Source organism: Geotrypetes seraphini, chromosome 14 (assembly GCF_902459505.1).
Source record: "Geotrypetes seraphini chromosome 14, aGeoSer1.1, whole genome shotgun sequence".
NCBI lineage: Eukaryota > Metazoa > Chordata > Amphibia > Gymnophiona > Dermophiidae > Geotrypetes > Geotrypetes seraphini.
In genome coordinates, this window is record NC_047097.1 from 23661033 (window position 1) to 23688171 (window position 27139).

The 27139-nt window shown below is 43.7% G+C and overlaps 1 protein-coding gene across 2 annotated transcripts in view; it reads right to left on the reverse strand.

Moving 5' to 3' along the window:
* The window catches only part of USP8 (ubiquitin specific peptidase 8), a 73849-nt gene that overhangs the window by 10843 nt on the left and 35867 nt on the right, over window positions 1–27139 (reverse strand). For both annotated transcript variants that reach the window (XM_033919975.1, XM_033919976.1), the window contains 6 exons: window positions 21391–21480; window positions 15529–15603; window positions 12642–12901; window positions 7328–7540; window positions 6459–6669; window positions 2622–2858 (listed from right to left, as the gene is read on the reverse strand). In XM_033919975.1, coding sequence (XP_033775866.1) covers window positions 2622–2858; window positions 6459–6669; window positions 7328–7540; window positions 12642–12901; window positions 15529–15603; window positions 21391–21480 — 1086 coding nt within the window. The remainder of the gene's footprint in view (window positions 1–2621; window positions 2859–6458; window positions 6670–7327; window positions 7541–12641; window positions 12902–15528; window positions 15604–21390; window positions 21481–27139) is intronic.

The following is a 27139-nucleotide window of genomic DNA, read 5'->3' on the forward strand; positions in this document are numbered from 1 at the left end:
GCAAACTGCAGCTATTTTTTTTGCGATGAATCCCCGTGAGCATGGATGCAGTCACCAGTTATCTGCTCTAGAGCCCCATTTGCAATAGGGTTCATTACAGTCATTTTGTACACAAATCCAGAAGCTACCTGGTTCATTTGGATGGAGAGTTGTTCCATGGTAACATGCTGATCGGCCCACACCAACCTGCGCAGCCAACATTTACATCTCGCATCAATGGTTTGTTCTGCCCCACAGTTACCATGTTGAGTTATCAAAAAGGTTCCATTCATCCACTCACGGTTCACAAACTCTTTCATTCCTGAAATGCTGCCGCCTTTGGCCTGGTAGCCAATGATCATGTCTTTTTCAATGTCAGATCGAGCTTTTTTCCCCCATGACAGCCACAGTTGTAATATTGGCAACTTGCTGACATCCCACCTTATATACCCACGAAGTCTGTGCATGACGCATACATTCGTTCACTGGCTGTGCATTCCTGACGTCAGAGGTAGGCGGTGGTCATAATAATGTGGCTCAACCATGTACTAAATAGCCTTCCTATCATTTCAAGTTGTGACTTAGTCCATGACTGTTTGAAACTATATATGAAAAATTGATTATTGAACGCTGATTACCGAAACTGATTCAAAACTACTTAACCTAATGTACCAGACAGAGAGAATGACTATTTGAAGATAAATTCTCTGATATGATTGGATACTTAATCATCTAGATGAGGTTATTATATACTATATACTGATTCATCTGGACAATACCTCACAAAATATAGATCTAAAAATTTGCCATTTATCTCTATGTGGTCCATTATCCTGGCCATAAGGTTGTCCAAACCTTGTCCAAACAACATCTGTCCCTTAAAAGGTACAGGTACATTAGATAGACTGGGAACCCATCAGGACAGACAGGGAAAATGCTTGAAATACCTATATGTAAATCGCTTTGAATGTGGTTGTATAACTACAAAAAGGTGGTATACAAGTCCAAATCCCCCTAGCTTAACATGGCTTTAGAAGCCAAATCTCCCACCAATTGTCTAATCCATAGCATCCTCTGGGCGGAGATGAATTAAGCAGAAAAGCTTTGCCAAATACTCTGATATCATATAGAACATCAGCTATAAAATCAACTCCTGCCATTACCAGCTGGGGATAAATGTCATTCATGCTGGGAATCCGATGAATTCTGGTATGACAGATCTTGTTTCTCTTCACACGCTACCCACGGCCGACAAGGTAGCCTTCCCTCTGAACATAGAGTAGTGGAAAATTCTCTTTTCCCTTCCAAAGTCTGATCCTAATATTCTTCTCACCTTCTCCACATCCTTGAGGCCTCTCTTGCATCCCTTTCCATCCATCCCAATGTTCCCTCTCTACCACATCTAACATTTCTCCCTCTCATCTCTCTCTCCCATGCATCTCTACCTCACTCCTTTCCCACCTCCATGTCCAGTAATTCTCTCTCCCTCCCTATGTCCGCCTCCTCTTTCTTCATTCCCCATGTGCACCATCTCTCTCTCTCCGCCAGGCACCCATGCCCAATAATTCTCCCTTTCTATTCCTTCCCCCACTTCAGCATCTCTTTCCCCTCACTCCCTCCATTCTTACATCCTATGTCCCAAGTTCATGCTCCCCTCACCATTGTGTCCCAAGTTCATGCCTCCTCCCTGCTTCCTTCCATCCTTTGTCTAAAGTTTGTGCTCCCTCCCTTCGTTGTGTCTCAACATGCCTCTTCTCACTCATGTCCCAAAGTGCCCCTCCTCTCCCTCCATTGTGTCCCAAGTTTGTGCCTCCCTCCTACAGGTGTTTTACCTGTGGCTCCTTCCTCTTTCTTCCTTCCAGCCAATGGCAGCAGTTCCTACATGCGGCCCATGGCTGACACAGAAGCCTTCCCTCTGATGTCAGAGAGAAGTTCCCTCAGGCATCAAAGGGAAGGCTTCCGGGTCAGCTGCGGGTTGCACGTAAGAGCCCATAGGAACCACTGCCCATGGTTTTGTGAAGAGAAACAAGTGCAATTGGAAGGAGGAGGAGGGAGCCAGACAGAACAGGTAAACACCAGCAGGAGGGAAGCATGAATTTGGGACACAGTTGGAGGGGAAGGAGGGAGAGGGGCATATTGGGACGTTGAAGGGAGGGAGAGGGGCACGTCGGGATGTGGGAGGGTGAGGGGCACATTGGGATGTGAAAAGGAGGGCGAGGGGCACGTTGGGACGTGGAAGGGAGAAGCAGGACCCCCATTTGTAACTACAAGTCCAACGTAAGTCGGACGTTCATAATCCAGGGACTGCCTGTATTGGTGTTGACCAACCATGTTGCGTGTCAACCTTATTGAGATTTTATTTATGTAACACTATCATCCTACAAAAAATATTCCACATATTTATTGATTTAGCTGTTTTACCATGGACCTCAGCGGCTACCCTCAGAGGACTACGACTTGTCCAAACTTGAGAAAAGGTAAGCCAAATTCTTCACAGTCCAAAAATGTTTTAAACTATTTTTAAAATGAAATCTTCAACATTTAATAGTATAAAATTTTATAATTCTCAATCAAATCAGATGACATCATTCTGTGAGCCATGCTCTGTATGCATTTCCCACTTGTTTTAATGTTAAACTTACCTGCAGTGAACATTTGCTTGTAGATGCAAGTGGCAAAGACAAATACATGAATGCTTCAAAGGTTCTGGATTTTTTATGACAGGTAAGACACTGCACTGTGGATTTAAACTGGCCTTGGAAAAGTTTTACAATGATGGATTCATTGAGCATCTTGTGTTTAATCCAGGCCTTATCTGCTGCTTTGAAATCATCAGGAATCTCATTATCTTCTTCCTTGTATCTCTTCCTGTTGTCAGCCTAAACAATGTCAAAATAATTTTTAAAACATTTTATTTCAATCACTCTGAAATATATGGTAAAAATTATGAAAAGTAAATTAACACATACAAAAACCTCATGGTGGTTCTTCTTTCCATCAAATTCCTACCTGAATTGAGGATTTCGGAGAACAGTCTCTCTTTTTCAATTCACTATTATGCACTCATTTTGATTCTAAAAATAAAACTACACTAAACTCCAGGCCCAACATAGAAACAAAGTGTGCATAGCTGGTAACTTTAGCTTGAATAAATAAAAGCCAATGAAGGAAAACACAAAGTTTGTTTTAGAGCAATGCAAGTTGTCATCTTGAATTGTTTTGGGTTTTTGTTTTTTTTTAATTATTTATCAATTTTACACAATATTTTCAAGCATAACAAAAAAAAAGAAACAAAATAGGAGAAATACTAACATATTCCTCTTACAATTAAGCAATCAATAGTCCACAATTATTGTGATCCAAGACTTCAAAGAGTGACAGTTTAACAATTAAGGAAAATCAGTTTTAACAATTTAAAAGAAAATTCAAGTGACTGAATCGCAGGGAGTAATTAAGCATGTGTCTCAGTTGTTACTTCAATTATTCCACCTTTCTCAAGATGTTTCAAAGCTACAAACTTTGTTAGGTGTGTCGGATCAAAGAAAGCACAGTTACTTACCGTAACAGGTGTTATCCAGGGACAGCAGGCATATATTCTCACATGTGGGTGATGTCATCTACGGAGCCCCAGCGCGGACAGCTTTTCAAGCAAACTTGATTGAAGTTTCAAGTTTGCTATGCTGCACCACGCATGTGCATGCCTTCTTGCCCACTAGAGGGCGCATCCCCACCTCATGGTCCTCAGTTCCATATCCAGCAAAGAAGCCATCCCCGGGGAGGAGGGTGGGTTGTGAGAATATGTGCCTGCTGTCCCTGGATAACACCTGTTACGGTAAGTAACTGTGCTTTATCCCAGGACAAGCAGGCATGATATTCTCACATGTGGGTGACCTCCAAGCCAACCAAAAAAGGGCAGGTGGGAGGATGGCAATTTAGGAAAACAAGTTACGTAAAACCGACTGGCCGAACCAGCCGTCGCTTCTGGACAACGTATCCAGACAGTAGTGGGAGGTGAAAGTATGAACCGAAGACCAAGTGGCAGCCTTGCAGATGTCCTCCATCGGAGTAGACCGGAGGAAAGCAACCGAAGCTGCCAAATTTCAGATCATTTTTCAAGCTTGACTAGGTCCTTCCTCATGTTGTTCACACCAGTTTTTTCTTTTATGTAAACCGCCCAGAACTTATGGTTGGGCGGTATATAAAAATAAAGTAATATTACTTTCAGAAGTTAATTCTTAGCAGGCAACCCATATCAAAAATATCCTATGGACTTAGCTTTCCTAGGCCCCTTTTTCTTAAGATTATTAAATATAAGCCAAATAGGTGTCTCACTTCAAACTGAGCCAGATTTACATGATGCCTTGAAAATGTCCAAGCTGCTACCATCTATTTTTGTATGACCACTGCATGAGTTTAATGTGTTTATTATGCTTCCTGTAAGCCTTTCAGGGCAGATTCTCAAAACTAAAATCTGTCTTAACACGCTCGCTAAACCTGTTCTAGCCAGTTTAGCGTGCATGTATTTTAGCGGTTATTAAAACAGCTTACCGTGGTCTTTTCCAAGTTTTCTAGCAGTCTCCGATACTACCATGCAAATGTAGTACAAGGCCATTAAGAAGAAAACGATCACTCCGGGCGATTTTCTATAATCGCCGAGTGATTCTCTAACCTCGTTGTGCCACATTTGTGGCCAAAGTTTGCCGACAGGTCCGAGCTGTCGTTGCCTTACTTTCTGATCAGTGCCTGAGCGCTGATTGGCTAAGGAGGTTACTATGCAAACCCTCTTGCAAGCCATCATGAAGTTGGATGAAAAGGCTGGAAAAACCACTCAAGATATGGCCACTCTTGTAAGTAAAGTTGATCGTACTTTCCAAACTGTGGCAAAAGTCCAGCAAGATAGCTCAAGAGAAAACCACGAACTGAAACATTTAATTTTAAGGACGGACAGTGACTCTGTAATTATCAATGATTAGAAATTTATTATAGGAAAGACTGAATAGCTGGAAAATTTGAATAGAAGGCTGAGAGAGCTTAATTGTCCAAAAATATTGGGTATGACTCCTGTGGACGTCTTAGGTACTCCTATGCTCCACTACCCGCTTCTCTCTGTCCCAGACTGACATCGCACTTATAGTCCCGATGCTTCAGAAGTCAACGCAGATGGGTTGGGCTGGAAAAGGACCTTGAGAATCTGCGCATGCTCAAGGCTTGCTGGAATCCCTTCGAGAATCCAGGAGAGGGCAGAAGCCAGCAGGCTTTGAGCATTCACAGACGCTCAAGGCCCTTCAGCCCAGCACAGGTCGTCAGCTTCTGGAGCATCGGGACTAAGTGCAATGTCGGTCTGGGGCAGGGGGGAGCAGGTAGTGGAGGATAGGAGTGCCAGTCAATGAACGGGGGGCATAGGAGTGACATCATTGGGAGGGGGAAGAAGAGGAGATAGCAATGGTCATCAGTGTGGATAGCAATGCTGGTCATTGGGCAGGAGGGGGGGAAGATAGTGCCGGTCATGGGAAAGGGATGGAGAATAGCTGTGCCAAATATCTGGAGGGGTGGAAAATAGCATTGTTGGTCATTGGGTGGAGAGGGGAGGAAAAAAAAAAGCACCATCATCCAAAGGAGGCTCGAATATAAACAGAGAACCCCATTTTTGGTCCCCAAAATCTCGGTTTATATGGTATTTTGCCCATATGAATATCAGTTAAAAATCTGGTTCAACAATTTAACACTGTCTGAGAGCATTGGACTGCAAAGTCATAGCTCGATGATTCAGGGGTACATCCTAAAAGGGTTGGCTAATTATCTCTGTCTGCCAATGCCCCCACATCACATATTCCCCTGTCCTGATGGCTCCTTACTTTCTACATACGCTCCTCAAAGCCTACCCCAGAGAACCCCGCCCTTTCTATAACCCCTCAATAAACTTCCCCATGTGCCCTCTTTCCCCAAAGGACCCTCCCACCATCTTGTGGGCCCACCCCCTGGTCCTACCTTGAAAATTTTCTAGGGTCTAGTGGGGTCGGGCAGGAGCGACCCCCCCAGTCACGCCTGCCTCTGCCAGCAACAGGATCAAAATGGCACCTGTGACCCCTAGCAATAATCTCACACTACTACTGCTATAAGTCAAGCTTGTAGTAGTTTTGAACTTGAAAGGGGCAACTGGGGATCACTTGTGCCAACTCAACTAGAACATAGGGACTAAGTCTTTTAATTACTATATTCTTCTGTTCTTTTTTACCTTTTTTATCTTAGACATTGGATTTTTTTTGGGGGGGCACTATAGTAAGAGTGTGAGCCCCTTTTTGGACAGTGAGGGAAGTTTAATAGTACCTAATTTTATTTTATTATCTGTAAACCGCTGTGAACTTCTATGAGGCACTGGCAGTATACAAATATATTGTATTGATGAATTTTATATTCCTCATTATGGAAAACATCTGTTTTGCATATTTTTATAAACTTATCTTTAAAATGTATGTTACCTTATTGAGGTCTTCATGAAGTCCATCCATTAAAAACAGAAGCAATTCTTGCGAGTCTTGCTGGCTGTATCCTGCAAACTGCTCATTGATCTTCCCAATAGTGACTTTAAAATCTCTTGGACTAACATATCTGTACTGCCCTGACCATAAAGCTTTCATTATTATGCCAAATTCATCAGCCACTTCACCTTTATGACCCAAAAGATTTGACCTACGTAAATAAAATACATTACATGTTACAATATAATTAGATACCAGTAACCTTTTATAATAAAAGTAAACCTTACAAATTTGAGGCACAATCAGATAAAATATAACAATATAATACAAAAAGACTGACAAAGTACTGCAATATTCTGAGAAACCTTCAGAATAGTGCAAGCTTTTCCTTGAACTTGATACAACTACGAAAAACTGTAAAACTCCCCAACAACCCTATCTTGCATAATCTCAGACCATTCGTAAAGATTAACCTCTACTGGTCTGGAGAGTGCTAAAGAAATATGTATTTTTCAAACCTTCACATCAAATATCTTTGTTTTCTGTTCAGGGCTTTGTTGGAGAGAGCTAGCTCTGGATTAATGTTTCCTCTTGAGGCACTCCAAGCTTGGCATGGGGTGTTCTGAATGGGCTAAATATGGACTAATTTCCTTATGTGCTAGATTTCCTTTTTTTTTCCCCATAAGAACGTGGATCACCTAATTTTGTGGGTTTGTCCTGTTTATATATTTTTCACTCCCCCCTCACCCTGTTATTGTAAATTTGCCTCTTGGACAAGCTTTCAATAATAAGCAATTCTTTGGTTGCAATTGTTTAATTCTATAACAGTTAAAAAAAACCCCAACAAAAAACAGCACAACATTTGTTACCTGTTAATATCATCTTGGTAGCTATTTTTATGAAAATATTCAGCCAGATATGGCGTGTTACAGAGACACTGTAATACTGAATTCATATAACAGGTATTCCCTAAATTTCGAAGTCCAGTGAGAGCTGGTCCTATCCCCCCAAATACAGGGTTCAGATTACGAATTTGAGATGCAGACAACCTGGAGATTTCAGCTTTAGCATGAGCTATTGGTCTAAAAAAAAAAAAGAGAGACAAGAAATATAATCCACTATTAACCTAAACTCTGCAACGATTCTTATGTTCTTATATCTTTTTCAAGTGAACAGACTATGCAAGTTTGTTTTCATAATTACAATATTTCCTAATTGCTCTCAGTTGCTCCTTTATATGACTACACTGGAGTAGTCTCTTCCCTCGAGACCTCAGCCCTGGTAAGTTACTAGCTATACTGAAGCTAGCAACAGTTCTCCAGCCACCTAACCTGCTGCTCCCTCACTAGTTCAATGCACTACCAGATCAGCTAATCTCATAATGCACAAGATTATTAGTACAGCCAACCTGCAAGTGTTAAAAACGACAGTGATGCTGGTACTGAAGAAGAGCAAGTTGCCAAGGAGGTCTTAATGAAAAAACCCCAAAACACACACACAAGTTGTCGAACCATCTACCAAAGGGGGGGAAAAAACTTGCTACATGGAACAATCTGGTAACACCATGGTTAATTTTAAAACTACAATGCCAAAAAAAGAACAGGATATGGGAACATTAATCCACACAATCTTTACAAAAAAAAATTCCCCATTAAAAATATAGGACCAAAGGTAAAAAAAAAAAAAAATAATCCATAGATTGAAGCAATGGTCAGAATCAATGGTATAGGGGAGGAAAAAGTCTCAGGCATTCTTTCAGTAAATAACATCACTGGCATAAAACACCTTCCTTCCACCTCTGTTGGTTTAAATCACCCTTTATTTTAGCCTTCTCCAATCTTTATAAAATATACTTCATTACTAGTATTGAAAAAAATACACCACATTGAGTTAAATAGTGGAACTTATCTGAAGTCCAAAGGTCCTGTTGCCCTTCATCACTGCTTCAAGGCAAACAGGAACCTATCGCCCACTTGTGAGCACTGTAATCGCTCTACTCTTTTTAAAGGGGATTTTTTTTTTTTTTGTAAAGTTTGTGAGGTAATTATAAAACTATCCAACAGCAGAAGCATGGATGAAAACCTCAGAGACAATTAAAAATTGGTATAATGAAGTGTATTAATTTTATGGTTATTTTTTTCTCTTTTTATTACCATTTGTTACTTTTTAAATTATTGTTAACCAAGTCGAGCGCCTCCTTTGGTGGTGACCCGATATACAAAGTCAAGTTTTAGTTTCGTTTACAGCCATGATCTCTCCACTATGGCCTTATTCTTTCTACGCGATCCTTGATCTTCCAACGGTCCCCACAGATTCCCTCACAGGGTTTCTGCTTCTGATGTACCTAAAATAATTGTTACTATGCATTTCTGCCACTTTAGCAAGTTTCTCTTCATATTCTTTTTTTAGTTTTATCAGTGCTTTGCATCTAACTTGCCAGTGCTTATGTCTGTCTTATTTTCTTCATTTGGATCCTTTTTTCATTCTTTAAAGGATGTTTTTGGTTCTAACAGCCTCTTTCACTTCAGCTTTTAGCCATGCCGGCTCTCATTTTGTCTTCTTTCCCTCTATCAATATGTGGAATAATTCTAATCTAATCTAGTATTTCTGAGTCACACTATGCCATTTTATACCTGTACTTGTCTCGTTGTCTAACAATCTGCCAACTTATCCCCTCTCTTAGCAGTTTGTACCGGTCATATTATATTATATAATAATCTTGTTCGCATTGGCCTTCATGGTGCATTTTTAATGTAATTCCGTTTCATTTTATTTATTTATTCTTCATTTATTCTTTTTATTTGATTACTTGGTTTTTATTTTTTTAATAAGGTTCTCTATATTTATGCACCATAGCATCCCGGTATATACTCAACACAGCATTTCCTCTCCATTTTTCCTTTTTCCATCTTGTCACAGTAGCACGTTTGATTCAATATCCTCACATTAGTTTATTAGACATATAGGGTGAATACCAATCTTTGCTGGTCTGTTTCATCTTCATGGGCGCATGATTTTCACACCTAAAACCTTAAATGGTTTTACCACCATCGCATCTTTTTCCACCATCATTTAGAATCATCCATTCATCTCCACAGTTCACACTGTTGAGTGTACACACTATTCACACCCATATCATATCTGTCTCCCTATCACAATCTTCCCATAGGACCCTTGAGGAGTGTTTTCCGAAACACGGACCATGTCGGGTCTTGTATCTTCATATAAAAGAACCACTTTTTTTCTTTTGGAATGCTACATTGTATTTTCTCAAATAAAGATTTTTGCACCTGGTACATCGTTATCTGTAGTTTTTCTCCTTGTTTTGGTTGTTTGACTTTTTACTGCAGATCCGTTGGATTGCTTTTTGTTTTGTTTCACACTATGCCTAAACAGGTTAATATACATACAATATAAGGAATTACAGAATGCATTATACTACATTACAACAGTTTGTGGAGTGAAGAGTTATGAATAGAGTAATGGTTCTATGACTGTACTGGTATTACACTTGAGTCGAGTATGGAATTTAGTGACATTAGGTATTTCAAGTTAGGTGTCTTATGGTGTGTATGCTTTCAAAGAGTTTTTAATTTTTTTTTTCAGAATCTGTTGTAGAATGCTTCCATCCTGATGTCAAGGTAAAAGAAAAGCGAGTCAAATGTGCATTTGCATTTGACTCCTTTGGGAGATGGAAGGAGTAGTTGAAGCAATTCTAGTTTTCTGGTTGACGTTGACCAGGAATTGATGAATAAGTTTACGAGTGGTTCAGTGGTTTGTGCAGATAGAATTTGAAACACTATACATGATATTTTGAAGTTGATACAAGTTTTGACAAGTAGTCAATGTAAGTTCTTATAATAAGGTGAGACAGAGTCAAAATTTTTTGTTTGAATATTAGTCTGATAGCTGTGTTTTCAATTATCTATAATTTGTTCAGGAGAGTAGCGTTTAGACCCGCATAGAGGGAATTGCAGTAATCCAGTCTTAGTCTTCTCATATTATAGAAAATTTTCTTCCTTAAGTTGGATACTTGAGATTCATATGATAGGGCTGAGTCAAGTATGACTTCGAGGACCTTGAACATCTTGTGAGATTCAGTGTCACAAAAAAGTGAGAATCTGATTGGCTGCCAGGAAGAACAAAGGCGGTGCTTGAGATTGAAGATATTTTCTGCCGGGGCATCTATGAATGCCAGAGCCATTTTTGCTAATTAGAGTTTTGATAATTTGGATGTGATACAGCCATGGGAGTGCTTGTCCTCTTCGGTTGTTTGAGGTGCCCTGACGAAGCTTTGACTGTCGAAACGGGAATTCTCTGTTGGGGCCTATCCGAGAGAGAGAGATGATGTAGCCGGTCCAACGGACGAGTAGAAGACATCAGAGCAGAGCAGAATTTGAATTCCGGCTGCACAGATAAGTCTCTTGCTAAATCTAAACAGTGCTAGTTGCTATCACAGGTCTATCTCTATTAAAGAAATGGATGCTGTCTGAACCTGTATAATTTAGAATGAATAGACTTTACTAGATTATTCATTTGCGTGTGAGCTACAGATGTTTTGAACTTATAAGAAGAATATGGTGGTGGTGGAGGTTTTTTTTTTTTTTTTTAAAGGTTCATGAAGCTTTAACTAATGCCTTTTTTCTCTACATATATTTTTTCCTCACAGGTTTTTTCTTCTATTAGGAAAATAAGCAAACAGTGCTTTGTTTGGAGTCTGCATTCTTATATACACAGGATAATGTAGCTGTCTATGGAGTGTCAAGCATAATATTTTTATTTTCATTTGGTGGTTTTGAGATTATGCTTTTATTTAGATATCATAAGATTGCAGTAATTGACATCACCCATTATACTACTGTTGCCCAGTTTGCTAGCTTTCCTGATCTCTGAAAACATTTCATTATATGTCTGCTCATTCTGTTCCGGGGGATGGAAGTATAACCCTATCTGTATATTCCTTCTCTTCACACACGATTTGATCGCGTTACTCTGTTGTTTGTGGAGTTACACTGGGTCTTGGGTAGAAGAGTGGGTCAAATTTATGTTATGCTGTTTAACATTTAAGACCTCGTGTGGAGAGGCTTCCTATAGTTTCCCCAGATTCACTGAATTACTAGACAGATCTGCTGAACATCATAATTCTGTTTGATTTTATTTATGACTATGCAAAATATCATAATAAAGCAATATCAGAACTCCCTCCCCCAATTGTAATCAACTGCATTTTCATTTTTTAATCTTTTAATCAATAATATATTTTAAGCACTTCTGAAAGTACCTCTATTTGCTATTGTTTCCTTTTTCTGTTTCATTCTGCTCTTTCATTCAGTGCTTTGTTGTTTACTAACAGTTTAAGTTTCAAGTTTCATTTAAAATTTGATAAAAAACGCTTATATAAAAAAATTTAAGGACTGCGCGCCTACAAAAAAACTGCTTAAATGCCGAGAGACATTTTTATTGATTTTATTTTACAAGAACCTTGGAATCCTGATGCAGAAGGATGCCGATACATGGTCAAGCCTATTCTTTAGGTTAGCATGTTATTAATACATTTCATTATATCCATTTTTTTATATTTCTAGTCTTAAAGGGCTCCTTTTACTAAGCTGCGTTAGTACGTTATAACACGTGCTACGCGGCTAGAACACCAGCTCAATGCTGGCGTTAGCGTCTAGCGCGTGCAATTTAGCGTGTTAATGCCTTAATGCGGCTTAGTAAAAGGAGCCCAAAGTTTCCTCTTCCATTACTAGTCCATGCTTCCACTGTTGCTGGATAGATTTTATTTGTAGTCATTTTGCTTCTTTTTTTTTTTTTTTAATCTTTATTCCTTTTTATTTCTCTCAACAAGTGTACAATATTATTACAATTAATTCACATAACTCACTTGACATTCTTACACAATATTATTATACATGTTTTAATTCCCCCCATCCACCTCCCATATCAATAAAATAATCTATCCAAACATATACATACTTAGACATCCCTCTTCCTTAATACAATTAATCATACTTTTGCTTCTTTTTGTTTTAATTATAGGGCTAGTCAAACTTCTGTCCCATAGCTAAATAAACTTTTGTGAATGTAGGATTAAATCATGCATTCATCTCGACTCATGCTGTGAGCATGCATTCAGTGAGACAAATGATTTTTACATTTTTAGAATCTGTTACAACTTACTTATTTTCACGATTAACAGTGGGAATCACAGGCATTTTTTTCTTTTCTTCCTCCTTAATAGCTTGGGCGATGTCAGGTGATGAGTAGGAACGCTTCAGTTTAGAGTGATCATGGTCTCTGTCACTAGCAGCTTGTTGCTTGGCTTTAGGAGTTGGAGGAGTGGAAGGAGGAGTAGATGGCGTAATTTCAGGTGGATACATATGGACTGTATGGGTTGGAGAGTGGTAGTAACGATACGTTCCAGTAACTGAATCAAGAAACTAGTGTGAGAAAAGCAGATTGAAAGTTTAAAGGTCGCTAAAGTCACCTGTGCAATTTTTGAATATTACAATAAAAAAAAAATAGTGGCTGACAAACCAATGCCAACCTTCCCCTACTCCACATGATCAAACGGAGTCACTAGCATTTTCAGCCATAACAAACCAAATATGCATTTTGAGCCATTTTCAGTACAGATACTGAAATCTGGTTGGCCTCTAATAAAAATATTTATACAGAATTAGCACCATTCAAATGTGTTTTTATATAATATAGGCAAGTAAAGTTACTCACTTCAATTACTACCAGCTAACAGCTCAAAACACAAACAACCAACTACTGAATTAACTTATATCTAAAATAAAAATCCATTATAGTTTTTTTTTCCCAATTCTTTATTATTTTCAAAACTTACAATAAGTGTAACATTAAATACCACATTTTATACATCAATGACATACTTAATATACTATTACCGTATTTTCGCGGATATAACGCGCGCGTTATACGTGATTTTACGTACCGCGCATACCCCTCGCGCGTTATATGCCTGAGCGCGGTATACAAAAGTTTTTAAACATAGTTCCCACCCCGCCCGACGCCCGATTCACCCCCCCAGCAGGACCGCTCGCACCCCCACCCCGAACGACCGCTCGCACGCGCTCCCACCCGCACCCGCATCCACGATCGGAGCAAGAGGGAGCCCAAGCCCTCTTGCCCGGCCGACTCCCCGACGTCCGATACATCCCCCCCCCGGCAGGACCACTCGCACCCTCACCCCGAAGGACCGCCGACTCCCCAACAATATCGGGCCAGGAGGGAGCCCAAACCCTCCTGGCCACGGCGACCCCCTAACCCCACCCCGCACTACATTACGGGCAGGAGGGATCCAAGGCCCTCCTGCCCTCGACGCAAACCCCCCCCCCCCAACGACCCCCCCCCCCCAGAACCTCCGCCCGTCCCCCAGCCGACCCGCGACCCCCCTGGCCGACCCCCACGACACCCCCACCCGCCTTCCCCGTACTTTGTGTAGTTGGGCCAGAAGGGAGCCCAAACCCTCCTGGCCACGGCGACCCCCTAACCCCACCCCGCACTACATTACGGGCAGGAGGGATCCCAGGCCCTCCTGCCCTCGACGCAAACCCCCCTCCCTCCAACGACCGCCCCCCCCCAAGAACCTCCGACCGACCCGCGACCCCCCTGGCCGACCCCCCCACCCCCCTTCCCCGTACCTTTGGAAGTTGGCCGGACAGACGGGAGCCAAACCCGCCTGTCCGGCAGGCAGCCAACGAAGGAATGAGGCCGGATTGGCCCATCCGTCCTAAAGCTCCGCCTACTGGTGGGGCCTAAGGCGCGTGGGCCAATCAGAATAGGCCCTGGAGCCTTAGGTCCCACCTGGGGGCGCGGCCTGAGACACATGGTCGGGTTTGGCCCATGTGCCTCAGGCCGCGCCCCCAGGTGGGACCTAAGGCTCCAGGGCCTATTCTGATTGGCCCACGCGCCTTAGGCCCCACCAGTAGGCGGAGCTTTAGGACGGATGGGCCAATCCGGCCTCATTCCTTCGTTGGCTGCCTGCCGGACAGGCGGGTTTGGCTCCCGTCTGTCCGGCCAACTTCCAAAGGTACGGGGAAGGGGGGTGGGGGGGTCGGCCAGGGGGGTCGCGGGTCGGTCGGAGGTTCTTGGGGGGGGGCGGTCGTTGGAGGGAGGGGGGTTTGCGTCGAGGGCAGGAGGGCCTGGGATCCCTCCTGCCCGTAATGTAGTGCGGGGTGGGGTTAGGGGGTCGCCGTGGCCAGGAGGGTTTGGGCTCCCTTCTGGCCCAACTACACAAAGTACGGGGAAGGCGGGTGGGGGTGTCGTGGGGGTCGGCCAGGGGGGTCGCGGGTCGGCTGGGGGACGGGCGGAGGTTCTTGGGGGGGGGCGGTCGTTGGGGGGAGGGGGTTTGCGTCGAGGGCAGGAGGGCCTGGGATCCCTCCTGCCCGTAATGTAGTGCGGGGTGGGGTTAGGGGGTCGCCGTGGCCAGGAGGATTTGGGCTCCCTCCTGGCCCAATATTGTCGGGGAGTCGGCGGTCCTTCGGGGTGGGGGTGCGAGTGGTCCTGCCGAGGGGGGAGAAGAATCGGACGTCGAGGGGGGGCATCAGGCTTTCAGGATGGGGACAGGACTTCAAGGGGGGACAGGCAGACCTTCAAGGGGGGACAGGCAGACCTTCAAGGGGGGACAGGACTTCAAGGGGGACAGGCACGGAGAGGCGGGGCAGTGCACCGAAAGTCAGGGCGGGTGAACGGTGAGTCGGGGCAACCAGAGGAGAGTCGGGGCAGTGCACCGAAAGTCAGGGTGAGTCGGGGCAACCAGATGAGAGTCGGGGAGGGCGAAAGGAGAGTCGGGGTGGCCAGAGGAGAGTCGGGCAGCATGCGCGTTATATGCCTGAGCGCGGTATAGAAAAGTTTTTGTACATATCATCGTGATTTCTGCGCGCTATACCCCTGTGCGCGTTTTACAATGGTGCGCGTTATATCCGCGAAAATACGGTAATACCCATTTCAGAATTAATCCCCCCTACACATTCAAAATGCCCATCACATAAAACTTATTATTATTATTATAGTTTTTTTTAAAAAATTTGCATATTACCTTTACCCAGCCTTCTGGAAGTCCTGGTACTACTCTCCCCATTTCCTCACTTCGTGCTCTCATCAATGGATCTCTCTGGGGATTAGGGAAAAACAAAACCTTTCAATCAAATACTACCACCAATCACTTCTATAGTTCTACTAGACATACGCAGCACTGTTCATCAAAACATAGAAAAGAGTCCCTATTCAAAAGAGCTTACAATCTAATCAAGACAGAAACTGAACAAGAAGGTGCAAGTGAGACAGTGGATTGGAAGGAGGTCAGGAGGAATTTGAAATGAATGAAATCAGCATGAGTATGGGATCTGAGCCAGAGCCCTTCAGCAGACCTGGCACAGGAGCGTAAATAGTGGATTTTAGAGTTTTGCCAGGGCTGGGGTTTGGGGTACCTTATAGAGAATGGGGTATTCAGAACAGAGGAGAGAGTGGTGTTATAGGAGGAAACAGCTTCATTTACAGACTTGTGTAAGCATGGTGATAGAGAGGAGGGGCAAAATAGTGGTGGAGTGTGCCGGGGTTGATGGTCTGAAGATTCCTAAATGTACAGGTGGAGATCAACTGGGGCTGGGATGGTCAGAAAGGGGAAGGACTGCCAAGGAGAAATTTGTGATAGAGCAGTTGGAGAAGACAAGAGCAAGGCAGTGGTCATTCTGGTGGGCAGGGGTGGTATAGCACAGCTAAAGATTAGAGAACGACATGGGGACAAATTTTTCCCCATTCCCACGGGAACTCATTTTTCTGCCCCGATGAGTTCTTTTCCTGTCCCGTTCCTGAAAGCTCTGTCATAAGAACATAAGCAATGCCTCTGCTGGGTCAGACCTGAGGTCCATTGTGCCCAGCAGTCCACTCACACGGTGGCCAACAGGTCCAGGACCTGTGCAGTAATCCTCTATCTATCCCCTTTTCCAGCAGGAAATTGTCTAATCTTTTCTTGAACCCCAGTACCGTACTCTGCCCTATTACGCTCTCTGGAAGCGCATTCCAGGTGTCCACCACACGTTGGGTAAAGAAGAACTTCCTAGCATTCGTTTTGAATCTGTCCCCTTTCTACTTTTCCGAATGCCCTCTTGTTCTTTTATTATCTGAAAGTTTGAAGAAACTGTCCCTCTCTACTCTCTCTATGCCCTTCATGATCTTGTAAGTCTCTATCATATCCCCTCTAAGTCTCCTCTTCTCCAGGGAAAAGAGACCCAGTTCCTCCAATCTCTCAGCGTATGAAAGGTTTTCCATCCCCTTTATCAGATGCGTCGCTCTCCTATGAATCTTCTCGAGTAACGCCCTGTCCTTCTTAAGGTACGGCGACCAATACTGGACGCAGTACTCCAGATGCGGACGCACCATCGCCCGATACAATGGCAGGATAACTTCTTTCATTCTGGTTGTAATACCCTTCTTGATTATGCCTAGCATTCTGTTTGCCTTCTTAGCGGCCGTTGCGCACTGTGCCGTCGGCTTCATTGTCATGTCCACCATTACCCCCAAGTCCCTTTCTTGGGTACTCCATTTAATAACATCCCTTTCATCGTATAGTTGTACCTCGGGTTTCTGTTTCCCACATGTAATACTTTACATTTCTCAACGTTGAACTTCATCTGCCATCTCGTCGCCCATTCCCCTAGTTTGTTCAAGTCCCTTTGCAATTCTTCGCAGTCCTCTTTAGTCCGAGCTCCACTAAATAGTTTGGTGTCGTCCGCAAATTTTATTATCTCACACTTTGTCCCTGTTTCTAGATCATTTATGAATATATTAAATAGCAGTGGCCCGAGCACCGAGCCCTGCGGGACCCCACTTGTGACCCTCCTCCAGTCCGAGTAGTGGTCCTTTATTCCTACCCTCTGTTTCCTACTCGCCAACCAGTTTCTGATCCATCTATGTACGTCTCCTTCCACCCGATGGTTCTTCAGTTTCCGGAGTAGGTGTTCATGGGGCACCTTGTCAAAGGCTTTTTGGAAATCCAGATATATGATGTCTATGGGGTCTCCTTTGTCCATCCGTTTGTTAATTCCTTCGAAGAAGTGCAATAAGTTCGTTAGGCATGATCTCCCCTTGCAGAAACCATGTTGGCTGGTTATCAGAAGTTCGTTTCTTTCAAAATGTTCATCGATGTTTTCTTTTATCAGTGCTTCCGCCATTTTCCCCGGAACCGAGGTCAGACTCACCGGTCTGTAGTTTCCTGGGTCACCTTTTGATCCCTTTTTAAAGATAGGCGTAACGTTGGCTATCTTCCAGTCCTCCGGGATCATGCCTCTTTTCAGGGATAGATTGCAAATTTGCTGCAGTAGTTCCGCTATCTCCTCCTTTAATTCCTTCAGAACCCTTGGATGGATTCCATCTGGACCCGGGGATTTGTCAGTTTTTAGTTTTTCTATCTGCCTGCGTACATCTTCAAGGCTCACTTCCATGGATGTTAATTTTTCTGCTTGATTTCCATTGTAGAATTGCTCAGGTTCCGGTATGTTGGATGTTGCTTCGTTTGTAAATACAGACGAAAAGAACATGTTAAGTCTTTCTGAAACTTCTTTCTCCTCCTTCACCACTCCTTTCCTGTCTCCGTCATCCAGCGGTCCCACCTCCTCCCTAGCCGGTTGCTTCCCTTTAACATATCTAAAGAACGGTTTGAAATTTCATGCTTCCCTGGCTAGCTTCTCTTCATACTCTCTTTTGGCTTTTCGAACCACTCGGTGTCCTTATCTGCACAAGCCTCAAACACTTTAAAATCAAGACTGAGCTTACAGGAATGAGACAGGGACAAAACTTGTGGGGACAGGATGGGGAAATTGAGTTCCTGTGGGAATGAGGAAAAATTTGTCTCCGTGTCATTCTCTACTAAAGTTCAAATAAGGATGTTAGGGCTACAAGTCTAGAAGCATAATAGTCACTACTAAAGTTCAAATAAGGATGTTAGGGCTACAAGTCTAGAAGCATAAGAGTCAGAAAGGTTGTTGAGCATGAATGTTGAAATAACCAAGGATGAGGGAGGGAGATGAAATGTTCAAGAAAGAGGGAAAGCCAGGACTTATCAGGGTGTCGGTTAATGACAGCTATGTGGCAGAGGTAACCATGGGGCAACCATCAAGATGTTTTCTGTGCAAAAGTACACAGACACACACCTTGGAACTGAATCAAGAGTTGAAAGGAGACTTAAAAATAGTAATTGTGCAAGCACCAGGCCCTGAAGCACACCCTAAGATAGTGATAAAGGAGCAGAAGAGGAAGAAGGAAGCACTACTGATAAGAAGAAGTCAGGGAAAACAAACCAACCACCCCACTACAAGTCAGTGCCAGAGAGGTCAATGTCTGCTAGGTGAGCCAGCAAAAGAGATTGGTTAACTAACTCAAGATCAGGGTGAGTTCGAGTGAGATCACCAGGTCAAGCATAACATGGAATTAATTAAATGGGCCCCTGATCTAAGTCTCAGTACTATGAATTGGATGAAAACAGAACTGCCTGGGATGAAGAACCCTGAGGCCTGTATTTGGTGAAGTTGAGCAAACACAGCCTTCTCAAGAGTTTAAACAGGAAGGTTTTTGGGTCTCGCTGCGTCTTTGTCAGGTAGAAACCGACGTTTCAGCCATCATGCTGTGGCTTTCTTCAGGGTATGCTCTGAAGTCTGCAGTGTGACTTTGGAAACAGTGGATTCACTGACCTGATTGGGATCAGGGCAGTCCACCAATTTGAATTTTGGCAGGAAAGTCAGTTGGTCAGAAATTTGAATTTTGTTGTGAAAGTTCATAGAATAGAAAAGTCTCTGTTAGGTTTAAAGATGTTCTCTCAGGGTTCCCACAGCTGTCATTGTGCTTGTTGCAGGTTTCTGGGTGTCGCTGTGTATTTGTCAGGTAGAAACAGACATTTCAGCCATCATGCTGTGGCTTTCTTCAGGGTATGCTCTTAAGTCTGCAGTGTGACTTTGGAAATAGTGAGTTCACTGATCTGACTGAGAACAGGCCAGTCTACCAATATTAATTTTGACGGGAAAGTCAGTTGGTCAGACTGCAGGCTTCAGAGCATACCCTGAAGAAAGCAACAGCATGATGGCTGAAACGTCGGTTTCTATCTGACAAAGATGCAGTGAGACCCGGAAACCTGCAACAAGCACAATGCCAGTTGCGGAAACCCTGAGAGAGAATCATGTGTAGTTGGGGGGAGGGGGGGGTTGTTTTTTTTTCTTATAAGAGGTCATACAAGGGCATGTTTCCAGGTAATTGGCACCTCAAGACTGAAGACTTAGATTCAGAGGATTATCATAGAAGACCACCTAAAGAAAGAATCCAGGATGAAGGAAAAGGATCAAGGGAGCAGACTGTCTTGGAGATGAATTTGAGAGAGAGTAGCTACACAGACTGCCTATCAAAATATGCTCATTGGTGGGAAAAATATGTAGAATTACAAGGCTACAAAGGCTGGTGGTATCAAAACAAGGATAAGGAGGGAAGGGGAAATGAGAGGCAGAGGGAAAGAAAAGTGAAGGCCTTAGAAAAGTGCAAAGGAAGTAGCAGTGCTGTACATTTAGCATGCAATAGACAATCCCTGCTCATTAAAATCTAATTTGGTTGGACAGGACATATTGGGTTGGGGAGTTTCTTGCAGAGAGAATGATAGGATGGACATAAATATCTTACAGTGAGAGAGAGTTAGAAGTTTAAAGCAGCCTCTAAAAATAGGTTTTTAGCTTAGATTTGAATACAGTGTAGCAAGACAGAAGGGATGGAACCTGGAGTTGGTAGTGGAGGAGAAAGGACTTACCTGATGAATGGAGTTCACAGGGAGAGCTTGGGGGGATATAAGTAAGGAGAGATTTTAGAGGCTGCACAGTGAATGCACTTGTAAGTCAGTAAGATGAAACTGCATATGGAAATGGTTGGGGAGCCAATGAAGAGACTTGAGGACAAGAATAATGTGAGTATGGCAGCTCTGGCAGAATATAAGCTGTGCAACAGAATTTTGAACAGATTGAAGGGGGGAGAGATGGTTAAGTGAAAGACCTGAGAGAAGTAAATTACAGTAGTTTAAGCAAGAGTTGATGAGATTGTGGATAAGGGTTTTGGAAGTGTGCTCAGAAAGGAGAGGTTAGATTTTGGTAATATTATAGAAGAAGTGACAGGCTTTAGCGGTTTTTTGGATCCGAGTGGAAAAAGAAAGAGGACCCCAAGGTTGCAAGCTGACAGGACAGGAAGGAGAAGAGTGTTGCCCAAACACAGAGAATTGGGGGAGGGAGGTGGGTTTAGGTGAGATAAGGAGCGCAGTCTTAGTAATATTCAGTCTTAGATGGTAGTGAGACATCCAGCAGCACTGTTGGACGGGCAGGCTGAGACTGTCTGGATTCCTATGGCGACGTCTGGTGTGGAGATCAGTGTACAGAGGAAATGGATGGATGGATAGATAGATAGAGAGAAGGTACACCAATTGACAGTGGGATAGCAGTGGAAGAGGATCCACCATTGCATACACAAAGTATAATGGGAGAGGTAGGAAGAAAATCAGGAGAGAATATAATCCTGGAAACCCAGTGAGGACAGCCCATTGGGAAGTAGGTGGTACTGAAGGCAGCAGATAGAGAAGGATGAGGATAGAATAGAGGCCATTGGATCTGGGCAAACAGGTCATTAGCGACTACAGCAAGGGCAATTTCTGTGGAATGGAGTGGGCAAAAGCCAGATTAATGTGGGTCAAGAATAGCTTGAGATGAAAGGAAGTCCAGGCAATGACGGTGAACACCACGTTCAAGTAGCTTGGATAGGAAGGAGAGGATGGAGATGGGGCGATAGTTGGAGGGATTTGTAGGGGTCTAGTGAGGGTTTGATATCTGTATACATTGTGAACTCCTATTAGCACTATAATAACGTTAAGCACAATACTTACCCTAGGTCTTTCGATATCTTCTTCAGCATTTTCCCTCAAAATATTTTTGTTTTCAATTCCATTTTCCAGGTGTCCTTTAACCTCAGTATGCTGTAACATATTGAGGTGGAAAACACATCAGCAAAAAAAATGGATAAAAATATCTTCATTTTCTTTTGTTATGAAATTATTAGCATACATAGTAGATTGCAAAATGGAAATTTAAGCTGTACCTGAAAAATGAATACACTATAGCATAACTACAATAAATAAGCAAGTTGTAAAACACTACTTAACACATATATACCGTATGTGGAATCTAGCATGTTTTGCCAGTGGAGGTGAAGGGGACAAAACAGTGACATAATTTAAAGATGCATAGAACAGAGGATCCCTATAAGCAAGATAATAAAAATCAAAGCAACACTTACATAACCTTAACATGTTGAGTGGACTGGATGGACAATACAGGTCAATCTACTGTCATTTACTATGTTACTATGAAACAGAATCATCCTTGGTGATATTAATGAAAACTTGAAGAAAACAACCAGAAAATATTTGGAATAAAATGCCTGACTTCTTTCCTCTGGTGGGATATCTTTGACAACACTGGTCTCCAAGAGGAAGGAGAGCATTTTGATAAGTATTTCCTGGTAACTAGATTTGACCAAGATGCTCTCATTGGACTATGTGGTAGGTTGAATAGACACAGCCTGAAGCCAGTGATTATAATGATCCAACAAAGTGTGAAAAACCTTAACCTGATGAACTTTCAGCTGGATGGAGGCTATGTTCTCCTGGAGCCATCAAAACCCCATGCAAGGTTTTGGCTGAAAAACAGGTTGGGTTTTCTTGGTCCTCTGCTGTTTGGGGAGAGTGAAGGTCTTACCATGTCTGACTGATCAAAGGGATGATAAAACAGATACCTACATCACTGGACAACAGCAAGGTCTCCCAAGCTCCAGTCCAGATCCAAAACTTCTAATAGGAAGAGCATGGTTCTTTGGAAAGGACTTGAAACATTTCACAGTGTTTTATCTGAGGAAACGACCTAAGTAACCTTATTTTTCAAAGAGGATTTGCTCCTTGAAAACATCTGCAAATTTTCATATCAAAATGAAAGTCTGAAGCTTGTATCCATGAGAGCTTGTGAATTCCAATACCAACAGAAGCTTTTGATGCTATTTGATAAATCTACCATGTACTTTCCACGTTTCTTCACTTTTCATACTAGTGACTTAAGTTCTGCAGGTTTATGCTGAGGGAGAGAATCTGAATTTCTCAGTCTTATACAAGGTTCCTGAAATGTACCGTATTTTCACGCAAATAACACGCACCCGTATAAAACGCGCACACGAATATAGCGCGCAGAAATCACGATGATTTGCACAAAAACTTTGATATACCGCGCTCACGGGTATACCGCGCATGCTGCCCGACGCTCCTTTCGCCCGCCCTGACTTTCCGTGCGCTGTCCCGACTCTCCGTTCACCCCCCCTGACTTCCGTGCACTGTCCCCCCTTGAAGGTCTGTCCCCATCCTGAAAGCCTGATGCCCCCCCCCGACGTCCGATACATCCCTCCCCCCCCCCCCGAAGGACCGCCGACTCCCCAACAATATCGGGCCAGGAGGGAGCCCAAATCCTCCTGGCCACGGCGACCCCCTAACCCCACCCCTGAGGCACATGGTCGGGTTGGGCCCATGTGCCTCAGGCCGCGCCCCCAGGTGGGACCTAAGGCTCCAGGGCCTATTCTGATTGGCCCACGCGCCTTAGGCCCCACCAGTAGGCGGAGCTTTAGGATGGATGGGCCAATCCGGCCTCATTCCTTCGTTGGCTGCCTGCCGGACAGGCGGGTTTGGCTCCCGTCTGTCCGGCCAACTACTAAAGGTACGGGGAAGGGGGGGTGGGGGGGTCGTGGGGGTCGCCAGGGGGATCGCGGGTCGGCTGGGGGGCGGTCGGAGGTTCTTGGGGGGGAGGGGGGTTTGCGTCGAGGGCAGGAGGGCCTGGGATCCCTCCTGCCCGTAATGTAGTGCGGGGTGGGGTTAGGGGGTCGCCGTGGCCAGGAGGGTTTGGGCTCCCTTCTGGCCCAACTACCAAAGGTACGGGGAAGGGGGGTAGGGGGGTCGTGGGGGTCGCCAGGGGGATCGCGGGTCGGCTGGGGGGCGGTCGGAGGTTCTTGGGGGGGAGGGGGGTTTGCGTCGAGGGCAGGAGGGCCTGGGATCCCTCCTGCCCGTAATGTAGTGCGGGGTGGGGTTAGGGGGTCGCCGTGGCCAGGAGGGTTTGGGCTCCCTTCTGGCCCGATATTGTCGGGAAGTCGGCGGTCGTTCGGGGTGGGGGTGCGAGTGGTCCTGCCGGGGGGGGGGATGTATCGGACGTCGGGGAGTCGGCCGGGCAAGAGGGCTTGGGCTCCCTCTTGCTCCGATCGTGGATGCGGGTGCGGGTGGGAGCGCGTGCGAGCGGTCGTTCGGGGTGGGGGTGCGAGCGGTCCTGCTGGGGGGGTGAATCGGGCGTCGGGCGGGGTGGGAACTATGTTTTAAAACTTTGGTATACCGCGCTCACGCATATAACGCGCGAGGGGTATGCGCGGTAGGTAAAAACGCGTATAACGCGCGCGTTATATGCGTGAAAATACGGTACTGGCTGACAAATAGTTAGTAAGGTGATAGGTAGGGAAAAGAGCATAACGCACTGGAACACTTTTCATCCAAAGGGATCTTGGTACTCTTGAAAGCAGATACAACAAAATAAAATGAGCCTTCTAGACTCTAAATATAGTCTTCCTTCTTGTTAGCAGGGTGCATGAGGTTCTCCCACCTTCTCATTTGTATCCCTTCAAGATCTTATGAGCAGGCACCATCATGCCTTATGTCAGGAGATTGGGGTATTGGAATACACTTACTATTTCAGCCTTTGGTTTCTTAAATGAAATTATATTATCCATTTCCATAATAAATATCAGTGGAGAGGTCTTCCAGGGGGGACTTCCTCCTTTCCTGAAGAAAACTTAACTTTTGAGGGAAAAACCACACAAGCTCTTCTTTTTCAAAGAGCTCCACCGTTTTGGAGCTGTTTTTCTTTTGGGACCTTGCCAGGTACTGTGACCTGGATTGGCCACTGATGGAAACAATATAGTAGGCTTGATGGACCTTCGATCTGTCCCAGTATGGCAACTCTTATGTTCTTATGTTTAATAAGCTAACCCCCAAAAATGTTCCAACTCTAGCCCATAAAAATAGTCCAGTGGAGATGTTCAAGTCTGTGTCTAGCCAGCAGTAAAAACCAAAGAGTGGGTAGCCCCTCATTGTGGGTATCTATAACAATGCAAATCAATGCCTTTGGGGAGCTTCTTCCCCCAGTGTGTTCAAAATGAACATTGGGGTGGCTGACATCAACTTCAGGATCAACTGAGGTGCCACCATTGATAAAACATCAGACGAATAAATCAAGGATTAGCTGCACAACTTTCTGCATCAATACCAAAGCTGAAGCACTGATAAATTATTCAGACAGGACCACAGTCAACTACAGGAGTATTGCTTAATTTTTTTCTCTTTCCGATTGTATTGAAACTCTTTCAGGGTTTTCATTTTATATTATTTTCAGTTTATGTTGTTATAATTTAGCTTCGTAACCCGCTTTACAACTTCATTGTATTAAGTATATTAAGTCATTAAATCAAATTCTTATGTCAGGCATAGGATCAACAGAGCCACTCACAGGTCCTCCTAGGCAGACACTCCTCAAAGATTGCCAAAACCAAGATCAAAGAGGGCATACAAGGTCCCACATGCACCTGAGATGTATCTGTGGCCTGACCCCAGGTCCATTTGAAGCTTGTGCAGATATTCTGACATTGAGGAAAATGAGCAGTTCTCTGTACAGAGATGCTTGAAATATATAACGATTGCCAGTGCTTAATGTTCTCAAACACTGACCTTCTTTGAAGGCTAGTGTTAATGCTTCTCTGTGAGGAATTGGAAGGGAAAAGTTAATTTTCCTTTAGACTTCAGATATATTTTTGAAATTAATTAGCTTTTAAGAAATATTTTATATATCTTGCTAACTGCAAGCTTGATTATGCTACATTTTAATGGGAGAAGCTTTCTGTAAAAATTAGTTAAATAATTAATAATAAGAACATAAGCAGTGCCTCCGCCGGATCAGACCACAGGTCCATCCTGCCCAGCAGTCCGCTCCCGCGGCGGCCCAACAGGTCACGACCTGTCTGAATCACCAGAAGGGGCCCCCTTGCCACCTTGGTTTCTCATTTGAAGTCCTATTGTCCCATCGAAGTCCAAACCCCCCGGTCTTGCACATGCACGACCTGGTTGGCTTTCTATACTTTTTACCTGGTTAGCCTTCTATACTTGTATTACATCCCAGCACCTCTCTCAGTATCCCACAATCCCTTTATCCCTCAGGAATCCGTCCAATCCCTGTTTGAATCCCTGTACCGTACTCTGCCTGATCACTTCCTCTGGTAGCGAATTCCAAGTGTCAACGACCCTTTGGGTGAAAAAAAACTTCCTTGCATTTGTTTTGAACCTATCTCCCTTCAGTTTCTCCAAATGCCCCCTTGTACTTGTTGTCCCCTTCAGTCTGAAGAATCTGTCCCTATCCACCCTCTCTATGCCCCTCATGATCTTGAAGGTCTCTATCATATCTCCCCTGAGCCTCCTTTTTTCCAGAGAGAAGAGCCCCAGCCTATCCAACCTCTCGGCGTATGGGCAGTGTTCCAGCCCTCTTACCAGTTTCGTTGCTCTCCTTTGGACTCTCTCAAGTACCGCCATGTCCTTCTTGAGGTGCGGCGACCAATACTGAACGCAGTATGATCCCGCAAGAGGTAGTATCAAAATTTTCCACCAATTAGTGAACCACTAGGTACAGCATCAAAGTCTAGACACCCAGTTGAGACATCTACATATTCTGGGTCGTCTTATTTTGTTTTTCCATCCTTGGAATGTATCAAGGAAAAGGGATGGATGGGATTCAATATTGCCTTTCTGTGATTACAATCAAAGAGGCTTTACATATTATATACAAGTACAAGTGACTAAGTTTTAAGTTTATTAAAAACTTTCTAACCCGCCTTAAGGATGTGCTATCTAGGTGGCTTACAATCTATAAATAAAGGATAATAACAGTGATAGACAAAACTTAACAGCAAGGGAATGAGGACTGAACTAAAATATTACTTTAATTCATTTAGATATCATTTACATAGATGGTGCTCCTATCTGTAAAGTTAGGAATTTCTATGAAATATTCTAAAGCTTCTCTTCTCTCCACTCCTTCCTGCCCTCCATAGTCCTCTCTACCCTCTTCTAACCCCTTCCTCTGTAATGTCGCCTAGAGCTTGTATAGGTATGTGCGACAAATGGAAGAAATAAATAAATAAATAAATAAATAGGAGAGTACATGAAAAGAGGTATGCCCTGGCATCTTCAGGATTTCACTCCAGGTTCTTAAGCCACTGCACTAAGCATTACTGCTCTACTCTGTGTCATTCTCTACCTGTAACCAATGCATAAAGGCACAGTGAAGAAACTGCTGAGGGGAAAACATATATTACCAGCTCAATGGAAAACAAAGATCCCAGGCAATGATGCAGCACAGAAGTGATGCACATACAGTCAAGCTCGGATCTTTTAGAGTTCCAAAAGAAGGGAAGATTTTCTCTCTCCCCACAGACTCACTGAAATGTCATTACCTATTTCTGTATTGCTCTTCAAAAGATTTTCTAAGCACATTTTGATATGTTGCCTA